At 35.0% G+C, this 20,720-nt stretch overlaps 2 protein-coding genes across 2 annotated transcripts in view; one reads left to right on the forward strand and one right to left on the reverse strand.

The window, feature by feature from the left end:
• The first annotated feature begins 224 nt into the window (after nucleotides 1-224).
• Nucleotides 225-779, forward strand: LOC135950548 (uncharacterized). The gene has a single exon (XM_065500084.1). It carries the CDS (start codon nucleotides 225-227, stop codon nucleotides 777-779), a length of 555 nt encoding a protein of 184 aa, XP_065356156.1.
• Nucleotides 780-14,308: 13,529 nt separating this feature from the next.
• LOC135952003 (uncharacterized) overlaps nucleotides 14,309-20,720 on the reverse strand; it is a 33,529-nt gene continuing 27,117 nt past the window's right edge. The window contains exon 3 of the mRNA XM_065501777.1: nucleotides 14,309-14,969. Coding sequence (XP_065357849.1) covers nucleotides 14,704-14,969 — 266 coding nt within the window. The 3' untranslated portion in view covers nucleotides 14,309-14,703. The remainder of the gene's footprint in view (nucleotides 14,970-20,720) is intronic.

Below are 20,720 nucleotides of genomic sequence, written 5' to 3' on the forward strand. Positions count from 1 at the left end.
GTAAAACTTTGCATGCTTCCGTTATGTGACAAGTCTGTAGATTGACTAGAGTTCTGTTTCCTAAATGTTTTGTCAAAATTGTCCAAATTTTTGTTTCTGAATCCATTTCTGTTGGTTCTTTTCCATTTTATTTATATTTTACAGATGGATCCTCTTCAATCATCCGAATTGTGCCTCTTGTGCTTCCGCACCACCTCCTTCGTTTTTGCAAACAATTCAAGAGGATGACACTGCGGCAGCGTCAGTATGTGGTAAGGGTCCAACGTTATTGTACCAATTGCTTTGCGCGTACACATTTGGTCGGAGTATGCATTTCCATGGACGGATGTCAAGTGTGTGGCGACTTGCATCATACCATGTTGCATCCGGAGAGTGTACTAGACAGGCTTTCTCAACCGCAACAAATACAACCTCTGCGCCAACGGCGTCAACAACAACAACATCTGCACCAACGGCGACAACAACAGCAGCCTCAGCGTCAGCGACGCCAACAACAACAGCAGCCTCAGCGTCAGCGACGCCAACAACAACAACAGCAGCCTCAGCGTCAACGACGCCAACCAAGACAGCAGCACCAACAACAGCAGCATCGTCAACGACGTCTTCAACATCAACATAGGGCCGACGCGACTCCAAATGCCCAAGGACTGGTGCAGCAAATCGTTTCAGCCCTAGATCAATTAACTGGGGCCCTTAACATTGCTCCAGTGCAAGGGGGCCGCCATGTCGAGGATCGATCATCAAATGAGGGTGACAACCCTTTGATCGACCTCGACTGAGTCGCACCGGCCAATAATTTAGCGGCCGTGTTAAAACGGCCTAAGCCGGCAACGACGAAGAAAACGACAGTCGTCGACTAACAACCAACACAAAATAATCAACAAATAAATTTAATAATTAAAAGTTATTAAAATAAACAAAAAACATTTATATTAAACAAAAAAAAATAAAACAAGTTTTTTATACAAACAAAAAACATTTATATAAAACAAAAACATTTATATAAAACAAACATTTAAAAACAAGAAAAGTGAACTTTACACATCACAAACATCAACGTTTAAACAAAACTACCAAAAAATAAAACATTTAAACCACAAAAATAAATAATTTTGAATTTAAAAACCAACAAAAAAAATCTTTGTTTTTTCTTACTTAGGTGCATCAACAAATAAGTAAGTACACTCCAATTTCTTTGGATAAATACAATCAATATAAAACTGAATTTTATTTGTTACATTTCGTGTAACAAATTATTATTTATCTATTTTGGTTTCGCCAAATAGATACAACAAATCCAACTTTCGGTTAGGAAATTGTTTATGCAAAACCCTAATGCTGTTACAACTGGAGTACATAGTACTTATTTTTGTTCATACAAAAAGCTATTGAAGTGGTAAGAAAGAAACAACATTACTCAAATTTAAACAAAATTTGTTTTTGCACATATGTATGTTATTTAAAATGTTGTTTATATTCGAAATAATAAAAAAATTCAAAATAACATTATAGAAAATAAAACTTAATCTATTTTTTAATATTTTTTGATTTTAATAACATCGTTCATGTTGTAGTGGGATAAATGGAAGTTTAAAATAAATATCAATGTCAATATCAATTTTCATAACATCCTTTATGATTATTTTGTCTTTAAAAAATTTTCATTAACAATTTTACATAAATAAATATAAATACAAACACCTAATCAGTAACTTAAAATTGAAAATCATTTAATAAAAGTGGCTTCTCTAAATATAAATGTATATCGGATTCCCCTTTGAAGTCATTTTTATCGGGCCAATAGTTGTGATTGAACCCATGTTTTAATTCACAAAATAACTCTGGATCACTTTCATTATCATTGATGGTAGTAACTTCACAATTAGGTTCCTCATATTTGTCCAGTTGACCGCTGTCCACAATCATGTTCAAAAACGAATCATCATACAAATTCATTTCCGACCAAATTTGTTGATCACCTAAAAATATATCATTAAAAAAAAATAGTGTGTAATTTATTAATCCACCATTTTATGTAATTATTATAACCCACACCACCATAGTGGGTACGGTATTATGCGTTTGTGCATATGTTTGTAACGCGAAAAAATATTAGTCTAACAAAGTAAAGTATACCGATCGACTCAGAATCACTTTCTTAGTCGATTTCCGTCCGTCCGTCAGTCCGTCAGATATTTTGATAAAAAATTTTCAGCCCAAGGACAAAGCCTATTAAAACTGGCTGAGATCGGACCATTATTTCTCCTAGCCCCCATACAAATGACTCTATCGGTCATAACTGAAATTTGACTCTATCGGTCATAACTGTTTAATTTATATAGGTATCTACTAGGGTAACGATCTTGAAGCGATGCGAGGGCTTATATACACTCTGTGGTCTAGACCTCCTTTGCGATTGAGCATGTTCTCCTGGCACTTTCGCAAAGGAGGTCGCGACTTCAAAGGAGCGTATTAACTAAAGGTTACTCATCTTGTCAAGATATTGGGGCGATAGTGTGTCCCATAGCTGTCGCGTCAATTATTATGACATATATCGTTTCGTGATATCCACGCTTGAGTTCGCCACTTGTATAGTAGAGGCTTTACCTGGAGGGTCACGAAAAATATACACTTTTAAGGTCAAGGTGAGTGGTAGCAGTGCCGAGGACCTGGATGGTTAGTTAGTGTATAAAGAAACTAGCCGCTAACAGCTCCCCTCAGCGTCAGGGTAATACGCTGTTGTAAGTAGTTGCCTAGTCCACGCACGCCGTCACTGCGTGGATGGTCCGTTGTTTTACGTGCCTACTCGTGGGAACAAAATTAATCCTAATAATATTTTAAAAACTACAACTACTAAGGAGACTTCCGATTTTAGGGATGCTAAGGAATCGGAAGGGGGGGTTTCGGACAGCACCCTAGAAGGTGAATTAACCCTGACAGACGTTCATGCTCGGATTCTGGAGCATGAAGGACAGGTGAGTGAACTAGATGTGGATGGTCTTTTGGGACTGTCGAAAGACTCCTTTGGGGAAACTAGTGCCACTCAGAGGTTGGAGGAGTTGGTTCTGTTATCTGATGATGAGCATGAGATCACTATGATTGCTGCTCAGAATCAGATAACGGAAACATCCCCTCCCACTGCTAGTGACAAGGACAACCAGAGGAGCCGATCGGCAGAAGACGATCCACATGGCGCTAAGGTCGCCAATCTTGTTCGGCAGGTCGCCGTGGAGGAGTTGCCTAATGCCACTCCACGAGATACTGAAAAGCCAGGCCGAACGAAAGAGGATATGGCAAAAAATGGCACTAGGAAATCTCTATCCTTTCTGGCAAAGATGGGAAAGAGAGATCCTGGGTCATTAACTGCAAAGGAGATGTCGCTAGATTTGAAAGAATCTACGGCCCTGTAAGTGTACTCTTGGGGGAGTCTTCTCCTGTTGGGCAGCAAGTGGTAGCTGCTGTCGATCTGACTGACACCCAAAAGGGTATAAGGTCGACAGCTACAACCACTAGCAGTGCGGTAAGAACTAAGGAGGGGGGCTCTTCTACCATCCTATAAATCGGTGATTCGGCTAGAGCTGTGGATAGTAACAAGAAGCCACCCATAAAGGTGTCAGGTGCGAAGGGAGTAAAGAATCATCCGGCCGATTCTCTTAAGGGTGCCCGTATGGGTAACATTAAGGGAAACGGATCCGTTGGTCCCCAAACCTCGTCATCAAAGGCACCAGGATGCAGCAAGGCTTCGGGGAATGCTGGTGTAACCCCATCTAGCACTCTTAAGGGTACCCAAAAGGAGACCATTAAGAGGGCTAGATCTGGTGACGACCAGCCTACCTCGTCAACAAAGAAGCTTAAGAAGTCCTTGAGTCAGGACGTATATCTTCAGGCAGCGATAATTGATCGGAATGATCCGGATGGGAAGATCAGTACCGATCAATGGCAGCTGCTTGAGGCTAGACTCCTGGACGAGATGGCCTTCCATAGTGGTAGCTCTGAAGACGTATCCTTTAAAGGTGCTGACTGGGCAAAGGGAGTCAAGGTCATAAACTGCGGAAATAAAAATTCATTTGAATTCTTAAGGACCGTAGTTGGGAAACTTGGCGACCTTAATCCAGCCTTAAAACTTGAAGTGATACGCGCTTCAGAACTACCATTAAGGTCAATAGTGACAGTATGGATTCTTCCACCCGTAAGACCGGTGGAGACCATACTGGCACTATTGAAAAAACAGAATGTTGATCTCCCTATAGACCAATGGAAGGCGGTAGCCTCTATGGTGTGTAAGGAGAACAACGGGAGGGATTTCCGGTTCGCAGTGGATCGTAAATCCCTCGAGATTTTGGACAAGGTGAAAGGGGTTGTCAATTTTGGTCTTGGCACTGTCAGGTTTCGGTACTCGAAACATGACACTACCAAAGAGGCTGCTAGTGGTGCAGATAAACCTGCATCATTGTGAAGCGGCCTCAACAGAATTGGCAAACTTTCAGGTATGTTCTGTAATCCACGTGATTTCAAATCACATACCGTTTTAAAATCACACGTGTGATTTCTGCCTGTTCTGTAAATCACACTGTTATTGTATTTTTCGGTTTGATTTTAAATTTTCGAAAGCACAAGAAAACAGCTGATTCGTTTATTTTAAATGTTTTGTTTTGCAAATAATTTTGTAGAAATATTAAAGTGAAAATAAAAAAATGCCTGGAGCTTCTGTTATATCTTTAATGGAATTAAAAATAATGGAATTTTATAAAAATTTTGCAAAAACTATGGCGCAAGCTCAACCACTATGTCAAAAAGAAAACAAAACAGCAAAGCTGCCACACAATTGCTTTTGGTTACCACTTGCTTCAACTTTGTTGCATTTTTTTTCCAATTAGCGCAAAAATCTTAACGCATATTGATAACTTATAAATTTTATGACGAATTCTATAATTAATTTAAAGATATTGAACATATTTTAGACAAACATTAAAAAATTTTAGTCTGGCAAGCTTCCATGTATTTTCGAAAATCATAAACAGCTGACAACTGAAAACAAACCTGAAACCACAAAAGAAATCACAAAAGCAAAAAAACTTTTTACAGCAGAAAAGGTGTCTCTAGATTTGTATTAAATTTTAAGTGTTTTTTTAATAAAACAAGTAATTCTATAAGAAAATTAATAAAGGACATATTGTTTAATTTATTTAAATAATTTATTTTAATATTTTTCATGCAATAGCCGCAGAAATAACCAAGTGATTTGAAAACATTAGTGACTTTGTTGAACGGTTTAAAATCACAAAATTATGTGCTCAGAACACCTTTTATGTGATTTCAAACCACTTTTATAAAATGTGATTTGCAGAACATACCTGTTTCTCACCAAATCCCAGACCGACGTGGCCCTGATCCAAGAACCTTGGATTAATCAAAATAAAGTTTGCGGGTTAGGGATAGCGGGATACACGTTATTTATCCCGTCCACTGAGGACAAGGTAAGAACGTGTATCCTGGCAAGGAGAGAACTCAAACTAATAATTTCTCATTCCTTTAGGTGCGGTGACATCACTGTTGTGAATAGGGAAACCAGGGGTGAGCGGACGCTGACTTTGGCTTCGGTGTACATGCCGTATGATGCAGCAGATCCACCAGGCAATGAGGTGTTGGAGCTAACGGCGTATACAAAAAGGAGAGGTGCTATCCTGGTTATGGGATGTGATGCAAATGCTCATCACAGCCAATGGGGCAGTGCTGACATCAATAAAAGAGGAGAGTGCGTCTATGGTTTCATAACTGTCAATAATCTAGTTATCTGTAACAAGGGCAACATGCCCACGTTTGGGAACAAAGATAGGCAGGTGGTTATAGACATGACCTTGACGAACCAAGATGATAATTTCGTTAGAGATTGGAGGGTATCCACGGACTGTTCCTTTTCGGATCATAGTAGGATTACCTTCACCTTGAATTTCAACTCGTGCTTAAGGGTACCATTTAGGGATCCTAGGCGGACAAACTGGGGAACCTTTTATGAAAAGGTACGTACTGGGTTTGAACAGTTTACTTTATGTGAACTGATACCACCCAATTTGGAAATAACGGTGAACAATTTCACCCGTTTATTAAATGAGAGCTTTGAGTCATCATGTCCAATGAAATTTCCCGGTAGGCGTAAACAGCCAAAATGGTGGACTAAGGAACTTCAAGTTCAGAGGTCGACGGTTAGGAAATCTTTTAATAGGGCAAAGCTCACTGGATTACAAGGAGACTGGATCAACTACAAGGTGTGCTTCAATAAATACAAGGGAGATCTGAAAAGAGCGAAGCGGATTTCATGGAGGAATTATTGTGAATCCGTTGATAGCGTCAATGAGATGTCAAGATTTCGGAGAATTTTATCCAAAGACCCAAAGGTCATAGGGTATATTCAAAGAGCTGATAACTCATGGACGGAATCCAGCTCGGAAACACTCTCCCTGCTTATGGAAACACACTTTCCTGGTTGTGAAGGTATAGGCACTAGGGCTGACGATCAGGGGGCTAACATGCCTGAGGGTACTAGTCATGACTCTAGACAAATTGAGGGAATAGTCACTAGGGAAAAACTAGCCTGGGCGGTGAAATCTATCGACCCGTATAAATCACCGGGTCCGGATGGAGTATTTCCGGCGATGCTGTGTAATATCCCGGATACGGCATTATTCCTTTTGGCGGATATCTTCAACGCCTGTCTCAGTAGGAAGTATCTGCCGTGCGGGTGGAGAGAGGTCAAGGTTGTTTTCATACCTAAGGCCGGTAAGGCCAGCTACTCGAAACCAAAGGGAAAAACTAGCCTGGGCGGTGAAATCTATCGACCCGTATAAATCACCGGGTCCGGATGGAGTATTTCCGGCGATGCTGTGTAATATCCCGGATACGGCATTATTCCTTTTGGCGGATATCTTCAACGCCTGTCTCAGTAGGAAGTATCTGCCGTGCGGGTGGAGAGAGGTCAAGGTTGTTTTCATACCTAAGGCCGGTAAGGCCAGCTACTCGAAACCAAAGGGAAAAACTAGCCTGGGCGGTGAAATCTATCGACCCGTATAAATCACCGGGTCCGGATGGAGTATTTCCGGCGATGCTGTGTAATATCCCGGATACGGCATTATTCCTTTTGGCGGATATCTTCAACGCCTGTCTCAGTAGGAAGTATCTGCCGTGCGGGTGGAGAGAGGTCAAGGTTGTTTTCATACCTAAGGCCGGTAAGGCCAGCCACTCGAAACCAAAGGATTTTAGACCTATTAGCCTATCGTCTTTTCTTCTGAAGACATTAGAACGACTGATAGATCTACATCTAAGGAGCAATATAGATACTCATCTCATTAGCAACGCTCAACATGCCTACCTCAAGGGTAAGTCCGTTGAGAGTGCGCTTCATGAAGTGGTCGGTTGTATAGAGCACAGTCTGAAGCATAGGGAATATACTTTAGCTGCGTTTCTTGATATAGAAGGCGCCTTTAACAACATTAGGACAGAGGCAATTAGGAACTCGTTAGTAGAACTTGGGGTTAACGACTTCCTAGTGAGTTGGATAATCTTAATGCTGGAAAGCAGGATTATCAACTCAACACTAGGGGACGATGTGATCAGAAGACGGGTTACCAGAGGTATACCACAAGGTGGAGTTCTTTCTCCTCTTCTGTGGTTACTGGCGGTTAATCCTATTCTCAGGACCTTCGAATCTAAGGGTAGGAAGATACTCGCCTATGCGGATGACGTGGTGATCCTGATTAAGGGAAAATTTCTCTCAACTATCAGTGACATCATGCAGGAGTCGCTTGGCGATCTCTCGTCCTGGTCAAAGACTAACGGGCTGGGTGTAAACCCATCAAAGACAGAATTGGTGTTGTTTACTAGGAAGTATAAGGTAGAGAACTTCAAATTGCCGAAACTAGACGGCGTTGAGCTGAGTTTATCATGGGGAGCCATGTATTTAGGAACCTTCCTTGACAATAAACACTCATGGAAAATAAATACGTAGGAAAGATTAAAAAGGGGCCTTAATGCCTACTATACATGTAGGAACTCAATTGGCAAGAACTGGGGCTTGCGACCTAGTATGGTTAATTGGATCTACACTTCTGTTGTTAGACCTATTATTACTTATGGTTGCACAGTGTGGTGGGAGGCAATGAGGAAACGTAGCTACAGGGCTATACTCAACAAGGCTCAAAGATGTGCATGTCTGGGTATCACAGGTGCCTTAGGCAGCACCCCGCAGGCGGCGTTGGATATAATCCTGAACCTACTACCCATTGAGAAATACGTTGAGAGTGTGGCAGCAAGGAACTTACTCAGACTATCAGAGTCTTCCTTGGTGAAACCCTTGCGGATAGGACACACTATGATACTGTATGAAGCAGGTCTTATTGGTCAGGGCATTATTCCATCTGGAATGACTATAAGGTCGCGACCTTTAGCTTCGGTGCTTCACCCCCAATATAATTCCCCACTAGGGATAAGTGGGTTGGATCCGATCAACTGTTTGATGGGTGCGCAGTTTTCACAGACGGTTCCAAAATGGATTCTGGTACAGGGGCCGGGGTTTATTTGGTCGACCAAGACATCAAGCGCTCATATAGACTCTCTAACGAGTGTAGCGTCTTCCAGGCAGAGATCTTCGGGATCTGGAAAGCCACAGAGTTGATAGGGACACACATCAATAGGGGGCTGTAGTGACGATATATGTAGACAGTCAGGCGGCACTGAAGGCATTGGAATGTCATTTAGTACACTCCAACCTAGTAGAGGACTGTAGGAGAGCTCTGGAGGAGCTATTGGTACACTACTCAGTGAGATTGTGTTGGGTACCAGGGCACTGTGATATACAGGGTAATAAGGTAGCAGATGAACTTGCTAGACATGGTTCTGATCTGGACCATTACACTAGGGAACGGGCTGTTAGACCACCCATTTGTCACTACTACAGGGTAATCTACGAAAGATTCCGGGACTATACGAATCAATCCTGGTACAGTAGAACAGATTGCAAAGTGTCCAGGGCCTTATGGCCAAGACTGGATGCGAACGCGACTGGAACACTGATAGAGTTGGATAGGTACAATCTCAGGATTCTAGTAGGAGTGATAACCGGTCATTGCTCAATTGGAGCCTTTAAGGGTAAATGGGATAATGGCACACAGGACTTCTGTAGAGTATGTGGGGTGCAGAGGAGATAGAGACAGTAGAGCACATTATGTGCAACTGCCCTATGCTACAGGGTCACAGACTTAGATGGCTAGGAAATAGATTTCTGGACGAACTTGGTAGTGTTGCTGGCTGCAAACTAAGCAACATATTGGGTTTCAATAAGGGAATAGGGTGGCTATTTAAGGGACGTTCTACGGCAAGTCCAAATCCGTAAAAAGACTTATCTTTCCTTTCTTTCTTCTTCTTTTTAACAGACGGAATTTTGGACTTTTTTCTTACTCTAAGGCTATCATCTTTGTCTATCTCTATTTAAGGGAATCACAATGGACCTCAAGGTCTCCGAGTGGAAGTACACACAAATTCCTAACCTAACCTAACTAGGGTATTCATTGGTCCGATAGCTCCTTCTATAAATATTACTGCAAGAAGTTACAATTCTAAAAACAAGTCTTTCAAAATGTTTAATTTAGGACTTGATCCAATGAAAATAAAAGGTGCGGAATAAAATATTTGTTATTTAGTAAAAAAAGTCTAAATGATTCTAGAATTCATTTCGAAACTGAAATTTTAACGTTTAAACATGAACATTAGGGTGGCCCTTAATAAACGAAAGTTGGATTTTGGCCATTCTCACCCCCCAGTTTGGTGAACATTAGTAAAAAAATCATCCTGAAAAAATTTTAGGTAAATCGGTTGGGGTTAAGACGTGCCGCAAGCCCTCTGAAGTTTTGAGATGCATTTACAAGGGGAAAAAATTCATTTTTCAGTTTTTGTAAAAATTTTGCCATTAAAAAATTACTTTTGTAATTCAATTTAAAAGAATCGAAATGTGTACGTAATTGTCGTTCTAATGAGACATAAAAAACAGAAATCGGTTAAAAAATTTTAAAGTTATTAAAAATTCGCCAGGCCATTAACGTGTCTCAGGCCACTAGAACAAGAAATGTTGGAACAAAATTAACATATTTTGAGAAATATTAAAATAAAAGCTCATTTTTACTTAAAATATGTCCATATTTACTTGTATATGAGTTTTTGTCTTCGTAGGATACCGTTAACCTATTCTTAGGTATGAACAAAAAAAATTAATTTTTTAACGGCAGTTTCAAAACTCCATTTTCAAATTTTTAAAAATTTTGTTAAACAAATTTCAGAATTTTTTGATCATCTCATTGGGATTTATTAAGAGTATAATAGGGAATTAAATCGTGAAAAAATTATGAAAATATCTCTTATAGTTTTTCCGTACCTGCGTACGTAAAAATTATGATAAAAAATTATGATTTTAAAAGTTTGGTGTCATTTTAACCCCAAGTGCCATTAAGCGTTAATTTCCATTCTTGTGCTGTTATTATAAACCCTAGAGTTTATGTTATATTTTTGTTAAATTTCATCAAAATCGGCCCAAAAATATACAACATTTCGATCATTTCGAAATCTTTCCAAGAGAAATTCCAAATATTGAAAAATTTTACCTTTGACCTTCACGATTTAAGGGTTAACGTCTTCCGATTTTAGTAGAAGTTTCAGAGTATATTTTGAATTATCTGGACTATAATATTCTGAATAGGTTTTACTTAAAATTCATAAGAGTAAGGAAATAGAGCTCATTGGCCTAAAAATTGCCAAATAATTGGTTTTTCTCGAAAATTTCAAAATTTAAATCGCAGGTACGGAAAAACTATAAGAGATATTTTCATAATTTTTTCACATTTTTATTCCCTATTATACTCTTAATAAATCCCAATGAGATGATCAAAAAATTCTGAAATTTGTTTAACAAAATTTTTAAAAATTTGAAAATGGAGTTTTGAAACTGCCGTTAAAAAAATTAAATTTTTTTGTTCATACCTAAGAATAGGTTAACGGTATCCAACGAAGACAAAAACTCATATACAAGTAAATATGGACATATTTTAAGTAAAAATGAGCTTTTATTTTAATATTTCTCAAAATATGTTAATTTTGTTCCTACATTTCATGTTCTAGTGGCCTGAGACACGTTAATGGCCTGGCGAATTTTTAATAACTTTAACATTTTTTGACCGATTTCTGTTTTTTATGTCTCATTAGAACGACAATTACGTACACATTTCGATTCTTTTAAATTAAATTACAAAAGTAATTTTTTAATGGCAAAATTTTTACAAAAACTGAAAAAAATGCATTTTTTCCCCTTGTAAATGCATCTCAAAACTTCAGAGGGCTTGCGGCACGTCTTAACCCCAACCGATTTACCTAAAATTTTTTCAGGATGATTTTTTTGCTAATGTTCACCAAACTGGAGGGTGAGAATGGCCAAAATCCAACTTTCGTTTATTAAGGGCCACCCTAATGAACATATGCTGGCGAAATATTAGCAGAATCGCAATTAATAATCAAAATATTAACTTAGATTAAAAAGCTATTGAAAGTGATGGCGAATTTTGAAGCGGTGTTCGAAAGTGATATTGAGGATGACATTTATAATGATTATGTTGACAATGATATCAAACTTTGAACATATTTGTGTAACTCCCTAAGACCACTTGATTAAACAATTGATAGAGCTTGAGGGTATAATACAATTTTTTATAAATAATTTAGAAAAAGTGAATAATTCATTTACTAAAGAATTAGTTAATCATTTCAAAACCCGAATTAATGAACGGCATAAAAAGTTTTTAATAGGTTTATATTGTAGAATTTTTGCCAGATATAAACAATTTATTAAATGAATGTAATTTAAATTTTAAGGATATAAAAGAATATACATTATAAGGCCGAAATTCTCTCAATTTTTTTTTTTATTTCTGACTTTGTTGTTTTCTGTTCAATTGTAATTGAAACGCGTGTGTTTGCTATGCTTCGTCCTAAAACCAACCAACAACAATGCTTGATGAATTTCTTAAAAAAATGAGACATTTGTTATGCTATTTTAAAGAGAATAAGAGTATGTGTGTTGTTACTCAGCGCGAAAGCACAATGAATTGAACATCATTGATTTAAAGTGATATTGCTATCGCATGTGTCGAATGATGACATACAAATGGGTGGATTCTGTTACTTCCCAAGATGATATCGCCAGTCGTAATTCAGCTCTGGGTGGAGAAAGAGCTCGCGCGTCATTGTCATTATCACTTAAGGGCAATCAGGCCGTCCCTTTTTCGCTGCCTTCGAGAGTTTTGCGGCTCACTCTCGCATTGGATAATGTTTGGCGTCGTTTCTCGAAGTTTGCATTGTCCACATGCAATCGTGTTTGGTTTTCATAACCTAACTTTTTAATAAATGATTTAAAGTTCCAGCTTCCTATATGAAGATATAGGTCGACTGGGAACTAAAATCAACGTGGGATAACCTGGCAATTTGAGAGTTTTTCAACTCCGCCAACCAAATTTAAAATTCTAAAAAAAAAGATGATATCGCCAACTATCCAACTCGCTGGAATTACCAAGATTACCGCCTCACAATCTCAACTGATAGTCTGATCGGACCACGTTTTTGTAATGGCACCTGACTTGCGATAAAAAACATGATGCATAACGTCCTCGAATCAACAAAACTTAAAGGAAGTACAAAGGAACACCATCAGCATTATTTGTTTACGTGCCAAACATCAACAAAAAAATGTCGTGTATCATAGAGCATAGCAATGAACAAAATTATATCACAGCAAAGCGATCGAGTATTTCTTTATTTTAATTGGTTACCTGAACATCGATCTTTCAATCAAAATGTAAATAGAACACCATAAGATTCGTTGTACATACATACATACATATTTTAAAATCAAATGTAAATCAAACATTATCATTCAAAAATACTTTTTTTTCTCTTTTTAACTATTTTTACACATTTTAAACAGCTTCTCACAAATTCACAAATCGAACTCTTTTTTTAATTTGGCCAGGACAACGTCAGTCGGGTCAGCTAGTTTGTTATAAAAATAAAACAATCAAATTACAAGTTTAAATTAGAGACGAAGATCTCTTCTTCACTTCGCGGCTGCCTGGAAACCTAACCTAACAGGATCACACTCTACTAGTCCCACATAGACCGTACCGTTCCCAATACATGTCCAACGTGCGATGAAGGTTCTTCATCTTTTTGATTGTTCGGCCAACCCAACCACACTCCGTCCCGAAGACCTTTGGACATCTTGGCCTTGATATCAATGATGCAAAACTAATGCTGTTACAACTGGAGTACATACAGTGACGGACATTACAATAGAATCACTACCAATATTTCATTTAAAACTAGGAGCAATCATAAGGATTGGTGTGGGCCAGAAAATACAAAAAAGTGGCAAAATGTGTTGTGGACGGACGAAACGACCATTAACTTAATTGGTAGTGATGATAAGACATGGGTTAGACGTCCAAAAAATGGGAAAAACCTAAAACGTTTAAACATGGTTGGGGAAATATTATTATATGGGGATGCTTTTCTTGGTATTACGTTGGTCCAATTTATTGGATTAAAGAAAATATGGATAAGCACTTGTATGTAAATATTTTGGAGAATGTTATAAAGCCACATGCAGAATGGAATATGCCCTTAAAATGGCTCTTCCAGCAAGATAATGACCCAAAGAACACGTCAGGTCTTGCCAAAAAATGGTTTTTATATAACAAAATTCATGTTAAGGAATGGCCGTCTCAATAACCAGACTTAAATCCTATGGAAAATAGTAAAAGACAAACTCGGACCTGAAAAATTTAAAAACAAGGAAGAACTTTGGCAGAACGTTCTGGAAATATGGTATGCAATTTCCCGATCTACATGCGAAAATTTGTTAAATTCAATCCCCAAAAGATTTGATGAAAACAACGAATTCTTATGATGATTTTTTATTTTTAATCATTTTAAGACTGATTGATTCTATTTAAATGTCGCATATTTTATTTAGTCTTTTAGATTTGACATCGTTTTTAACATAAGAATGTGTTATTTTTTTATTTTATTTTTTTCTATTTATTGTTTACGTTATGAGCATTAATATATAATGAACAAATTTTAAATTTTGAAATCAAATTTTGTAGTTTTACCGCTTTAATCGAATTCATATGTAGTGATTCTATTGTATTGTCCGTCACTGTACTTATTTTTGTTCATACAAAAAGCTATTGAAGTGGTAAGAAAGAAACAACATTACTCAAATTTAAACAAAATTTGTTTTTGCACATATGTATGTTATTTAAAATGTTGTTTATATTCGAAATAATAAAAAAAATCAAAATAACATAGAAAATAAAACTTAATCTATTTTTTAATATTTTTTGATTTTAATAACATCGTTCATGTTGTAGTGGGATAAATGGAAGTTTAAAATAATATATGCTGAATTCTTAACATTTAGTTATATAAAACAGAGATAATTTCAACATATTTTTATATAAATATGGCATAAATCGTTTATTTCAACAATTCAATTAATGTGAAATGTCAATATCAATTTTCATAACATCCTTTATGATTATTTTGTCTTTAAAAAATTTTCATTAACAATTTTACATAAATAAATATAAATACAAACACCTAATCAGTAACTTAAAATTGAAAATCATTTAATAAAAGTGGCTTCTCTAAATATAAATGTATATCGGATTCTCCTTTGAAGTCATTTTTATCGGGCCAATAGTTGTGATTGAACCCATGTTTTAATTCACAAAATAACTCTGGATCACTTTCATTATCATTGATGGTAGTAACTTCACAATTAGGTTCCTCATATTTGTCCAGTTGACCGCTGTCCACAATCATGTTCAAAAACGAATCATCATACAAATTCATTTCCGACCAAATTTGTTGATCACCTAAAAATATATCATTAAAAAAAAATAGTGTGTAATTTATTAATCCACCATTTTATGTAATTATTATAACCCACACCACCATAGTGGGTACGGTATTATGCGTTTGTGCATATGTTTGTAACGCGCAAAAATATTAGTCTAACAAAGTAAAGTATACCGATCGACTCAGAATCACTTTCTTAGTCGATTTCCGTCCGTCCGTCAGTCCATGTAAACCTTGTGCGCAAAGTACAGGTCGGAATTTTGAAGATATTTTGATAAAAAATTTTCAGCCCAAGGACAAAGCCTATTAAAACTGGCTGAGATCGGACCATTATTTCACCTAGCCCCCATACAAATGACTCTATCGGTCATAACTGAAATTTGACTCTATCGGTCATAACTGTTTAATTTATATAGGTATCTACTAATGTATTTATTGGTCCGATAGCTCCTTCTATAAATATTACTGCAAGAAGTTACAATTCTAAAAACAAGTCTTTCAAAATGTTTAATTTAGGACTTGATCCAATGAAAATAAAAGGTACGGAATAAAATATTTGTTATTTAGTAAAAAAAAAGTCTAAATGATTCTAGAATTCATTTCGAAACTGAAATTTTAACGTTTAAACATGAACATATGCTGGCGAAATATTAGCAGAATCGCAATTAATAATCAAAATATTAACTTAGATTAAAGATCTATTGAAAGTGATGGCGAATTTTGAAGCGGTGTTCGAAAGTGATATTGAGGATGACATTTATAATGATTATGTTGACAATGATATCAAACTTTGAACATATTTGTGTAACTCCCTAAGACCACTTGATTAAACAATTGATAGAGCTTGAGGGTATAATACAATTTTTTATAAATAATTTAGAAAAAGTGAATAATTCATTTACTAAAGAATTAGTTAATCATTTCAAAACCCGAATTAATGAACGACATAAAAAGTTTTTAATACGTTTATATTGTACTTGATTTCAGGATCATTTCCAACTATCTCAATTTTTTTAAAGCATAGTTCCAAAACGGAAACTAAAGAGTTTGCTAGTCAATTGATTTTCGATCACACATTTAAAATTAATCGAATTATTCGCATAATTTAATTTTTTTTTTTAAATTTAAAGAATGAAGTTTTGATGTAGGTTTTTTAATATTTTATTGTTAAAGAAAAACAAAAAGTAACGCTAAAGTTAAAAATTCAAGTATTTATAATGTTAAACAACATTCGAAGACAAGTCTATCATTAAATTTTCACCAGAAATATTCTGATCATATACCCTTCCGAACAATCTACAAAACATTTGACTAGCAAAAATTTAAATTTCCGTTTTGGAGCTATGCTTCAAAAAAAATTGACTTAGTTCGACATGATCCTGATTTCAAGTACAATATAAACGTATTAAGAACTTTTGTATGTTGTTCATTAATTCGGGTTTTAGTATGAGTAACTAATTCTTTAGTAAATGAATTATTCACTTTTTCTAAATTATTTATAACAAATTGTATTATACCCTCAATCAACGTTACCGAATCTTTGCTTAATCAAGTGGTCTTAGGGAATTACACAAATCTGTTTGATATCATTGTCAGTAAAATTGGCTAATTTGAAGACAGACAGACAGTGCATGATTGACGCATTTATAAATACGAAAAAAGTTTATTACCATGTTAGACACAGATGTCCAACGATGTTTAACATCATGTATACAACATCATGTATACATTAGACCGTCTCAGTTTTTATACTTTTTTCGAAATTCCTTCATGAACATCGATTTTCTTAATCTACTCTAAAAACCAAGAATTTTGGTGTATAACACTTAAATATGGATGAACGGGAAGTGGTCTCTCAAATCGCTTTTTTGTTTTTTAGGCAAAATGCCTTTTTTCCAAAAAATTAAAAAATTTTCATTTAGTAATTTGCTTCTAACTCAAGCACTTCACTTCTTAACATATTTGAACCTAATTACATTCATTAGAAAGCTAATTAAATTTCCTAAATGTTTCTTAAATCAAATTGCCATTTTGTTCGATGGTTTTTTATTCATAGCATTACAAATTCAGATTTTCAAATACAAACTTATCATTTTTTTTTAATTTTTGCTTACCTTTTCTTATATAAAAATTGAACAAGGTAAAATTTTTATATTCTGTAAATGCAGTATGGTAGGAAATTTTAAAATGAAGATTTTGATGTAAATAACAGTAGCATTTGGTGAAGAAAAACTGCAGTTTTAGTTAAAATGATGAAATTACTAAAGTTGTTCATTTGTAAATTTGCATCAATTTCATAAATACATTAATATAAAGTAAGAAGAGATTGATGTTGGTTTTTTATTTTTTCAAATTTGTTAAAATTGTACTTTGGTTGCAGTTTGGATGAATTTTGGGAAAATGCTAAAAAGACTTGAATCAAATAATTTTGCTCTCTGTTTTCCATCACTACACAGTGGGGCAGAATCAAACTTTTTTGGAAATAAATCTGGCAAACGGCTGGTCCGATCGGGATAAAAATGCGCCCTACAAATGCTCCAGGGACGGCGCTATGGGGGCTCAAAGTAGTGTAGTAGTCGACTTGTAAAATTTTTAAACACGTTCCATTTCTTGTTTCCCATCTGATCCCATTTCGTGCAACAAAAGTACAATTTTATCAAATTTGAAAAAATAAAAAACCAACATCAATCTCTTCTTACTTTATTATGAAATTTAAGCAAATTTACAAATAAACAACTTTAGTCATTTCATCATTTCAACTAAAACTGCAGTTTTTTCTTAATAGAATGCTACTGTTATTTACATCAAAATCTTCATTTTAAAATTTCCTACCATACTGCATTCCCAGAATATAAAAATTGTTCCTCGTTCAATTTTTATAAAAGAAAATGTAAGCAAAAATTAAAAAAAAAAATATAAGTTTGTATTTGAAAATCTGAATTTGTAATGCTATGAATAAAAAACCATCGAACAAAATGGCAATGTTACTTTAAGAAACATTTAGGAAATTTAATTATCTTTCTAATGCATGTAATTAGGTCCAAATCCGTTATGAACTGCTTAAATTAGAGGCAAATTACTAAAGCAAGATTTTTTAATTTATTGGAAAAAATGCATTTTGCTTAAAAAACGAAAAAGCGATTTGAGAGACCACTTCCTGTTCATCCATATTTAAGTGTTATACACCAAAATTCTTGGTTTTTAGAGTAGATTAAGAAAATCGATGTTCATGAAGGAATTTCGAAAAAAAATTAAAAGTGAGACGGTCTAGTATACATGTATGCAACAAAACGTAAGTTTGCAATATTTTGTGTTTATCATTAGATTTATTAAATATTTTTTAACACTTACGTACGCGGTTAATAACATCACTTATATATATTTTAAGTTCATGACCTTCGTCTATTTCATTTTAACTGCATGTTCCACGATGTCGAAAGAAAAAGGAGTCGAACAAATTTGTATGAAAAGCACTCAGTTTTTAAAATAGTTTTCATACAAATTTGTTCGAATAATTTTTCTTTCCACATCGTGAAACAGACCTTAAATGTCATCCTCAATATCACTTTCGACGACCGTTTAAAAATCATATTCGCCATAACTTTCAACACCACTTTAATCTCAGTTAATATTTTGATTATTAATTGTGATTCTGATAATATTTCGCCAGCATATGATCATGTTTAGACGTTAAAATTTCTGTTTCGATATCAATTCTAAAATCATTCAGCCTTTTTTTTACTAAATAACAAATATTTTATTCCGTACCTTTTATTTTCATTGGTTCAAGTCCTAAATTAAACATTTTGAAAGAATTGTTTTTACAATTGTAACTTCTTGCAGTAGTATTTACATATATATTTATATTTAGAAGGAGCTATCTGCCCTACCATCTACAGTGTTCGAAAGATTCCCTTTGTCTTTAGTTATTTGTCGAATTTAAGAAACAATATAATTTTTGTAAGTCATTATTACTTATTTAAATTTGGAATTTTGAAAAATTTAAGCAATTTAATAAATTTAAATATATGGGGGATTTCACGTCAAGTGAACCAACTTTTAAAATCGATGTCTTCCGATCGGGATGCAATTTACATCAAGGTTAGACCTATTGGATAGTAATTCAGACACAATTTTTCAACAAGATCGGTCAAAATTTGACATTTTGGCCAAACATGTGATTTTTCTCATCCATGTAACTTATTACGTATTGTTCTTAGCAAAATCTTTCGAAAAAAAATATTTAAAAAAAAATAAAAAAATTTTAATATTTTTTTTCCGAAATCAAAAACTTTTTTTTCAAAATGGGTCCTTTTTTGTTTTCTTAAAAAAAAGTTTAGATATTTTCCTTGAAGACCTATTTGGTCGCTTAGTGGGATGCGAGTTTGCTACATATCCCACTCGCATCCCACTAAGCGACCAAATAGATCTTAAAGGACTAGACCCAAGCTTTCTTTTGAGCAAAAAAAATTTAAAAAAAGGGCCATTTTGAAAAAAAAGTTCGATTTTGAAGAAAAAAAAAAAAGTGAAAAATTGCATGTTTTGAGTTACAAAACATTTATTTTGAAATATATTCCACTTGCATCCCACTAAGCCACCACATAGGTCTGAAAGGAAAATATCCAAGCTTTCTTTTGAGCAAAAAAAAAATTAAAAAAAGGGAGGAGTAGTCATCCAAACTTCAACATCACACAGCACATTAGGTCAAATGACACCTATTTTACATTTGTTTTTGTTGTTTTTTAATTGGAAACACTTCAAATAAAAGACTCCTGTTTTTTGTTTGACTTAAATGTCAAGAACTGTTACACAGCTATGCGTCAAAGTCAATAGATGTAATTTTTTTTATAAATGTGCTTGCATCTCGAATTGTGTTGGTAATAATTCATTTGTATAAAATGGAAAATAAAGAGACAAGTAAGTATAAATGTATTTAATTAAAGCTGATTTATATATACAGTATTGGCCATAACTAAAGCACCCCCTCAATAGATTTTTTCAAAACTTAATTTTTTTGATAAAAAATGCTTTTTTGAATTCTGATTTGTATATATTTTTTTAACTTGTATTGTTAATGTTCATATAACATTCATTTAGTAAAAGATAATTTAAAATGATAAATCATAAATCATATAAAAACACAAAACGCAACGGACAAAACAAAAGCACCTCCTTATAAGATGTTTAAAAATTTGACTACGTTACTGTATATTTGCATTGTGAATTGACGGGACTGACAACGAATGGATTTAAAAATTCCAGAAGATAAAAATAAAGGATGGCGTAGTGTGTATAATTTAAGTTTTATACAGTTTACTGTAATAAAAACAATGGCATAGAAAAAGTATTCCAGTGAATTTAAAATTAAAGTTATTGAAGACTGGAAGACGGGTTTATCACGACATGAATTGAGTAAATAATTTTCAATTGACAGATCAGTTTTTTTCAGGCTCATTTCAAAGTTTTTGCAGACTGGTCGCATATCAACGGTGCATTCTGGAGGACGTCCGCGAAAAAAACACGATATTATGATTCCTTGATCAAAAGAGCAATTCAAAAATATTCTATAGCATAATATAGTCAAGTATGAACAAGTTTAAGATTATGCGTTAGCGAAAGAACAATCCGTTGAAGAGCAGTAGAAGTCGGATTATTCAGTTGACGACCATCAAAAAAACCCATTATATCAGCTAAGAACAAGAAAGCTAGACTGGAGTTTGCCAAAGCGCACATCGACTAGAGTGTAAAAAAATGGAAGACAGTACTAT

This window comes from Calliphora vicina, chromosome 2 (assembly GCF_958450345.1).
Source record: "Calliphora vicina chromosome 2, idCalVici1.1, whole genome shotgun sequence".
In the NCBI taxonomy this organism is placed as follows: domain Eukaryota; kingdom Metazoa; phylum Arthropoda; class Insecta; order Diptera; family Calliphoridae; genus Calliphora; species Calliphora vicina.

Excerpts from the sequence above, each read along its gene's own strand:
- LOC135950548 (XM_065500084.1), top strand. The coding sequence starts at position 225 with ATGACACTGCGGCAGCGTCAGTATGTGGTAAGGGTCCAACGTTATTGT.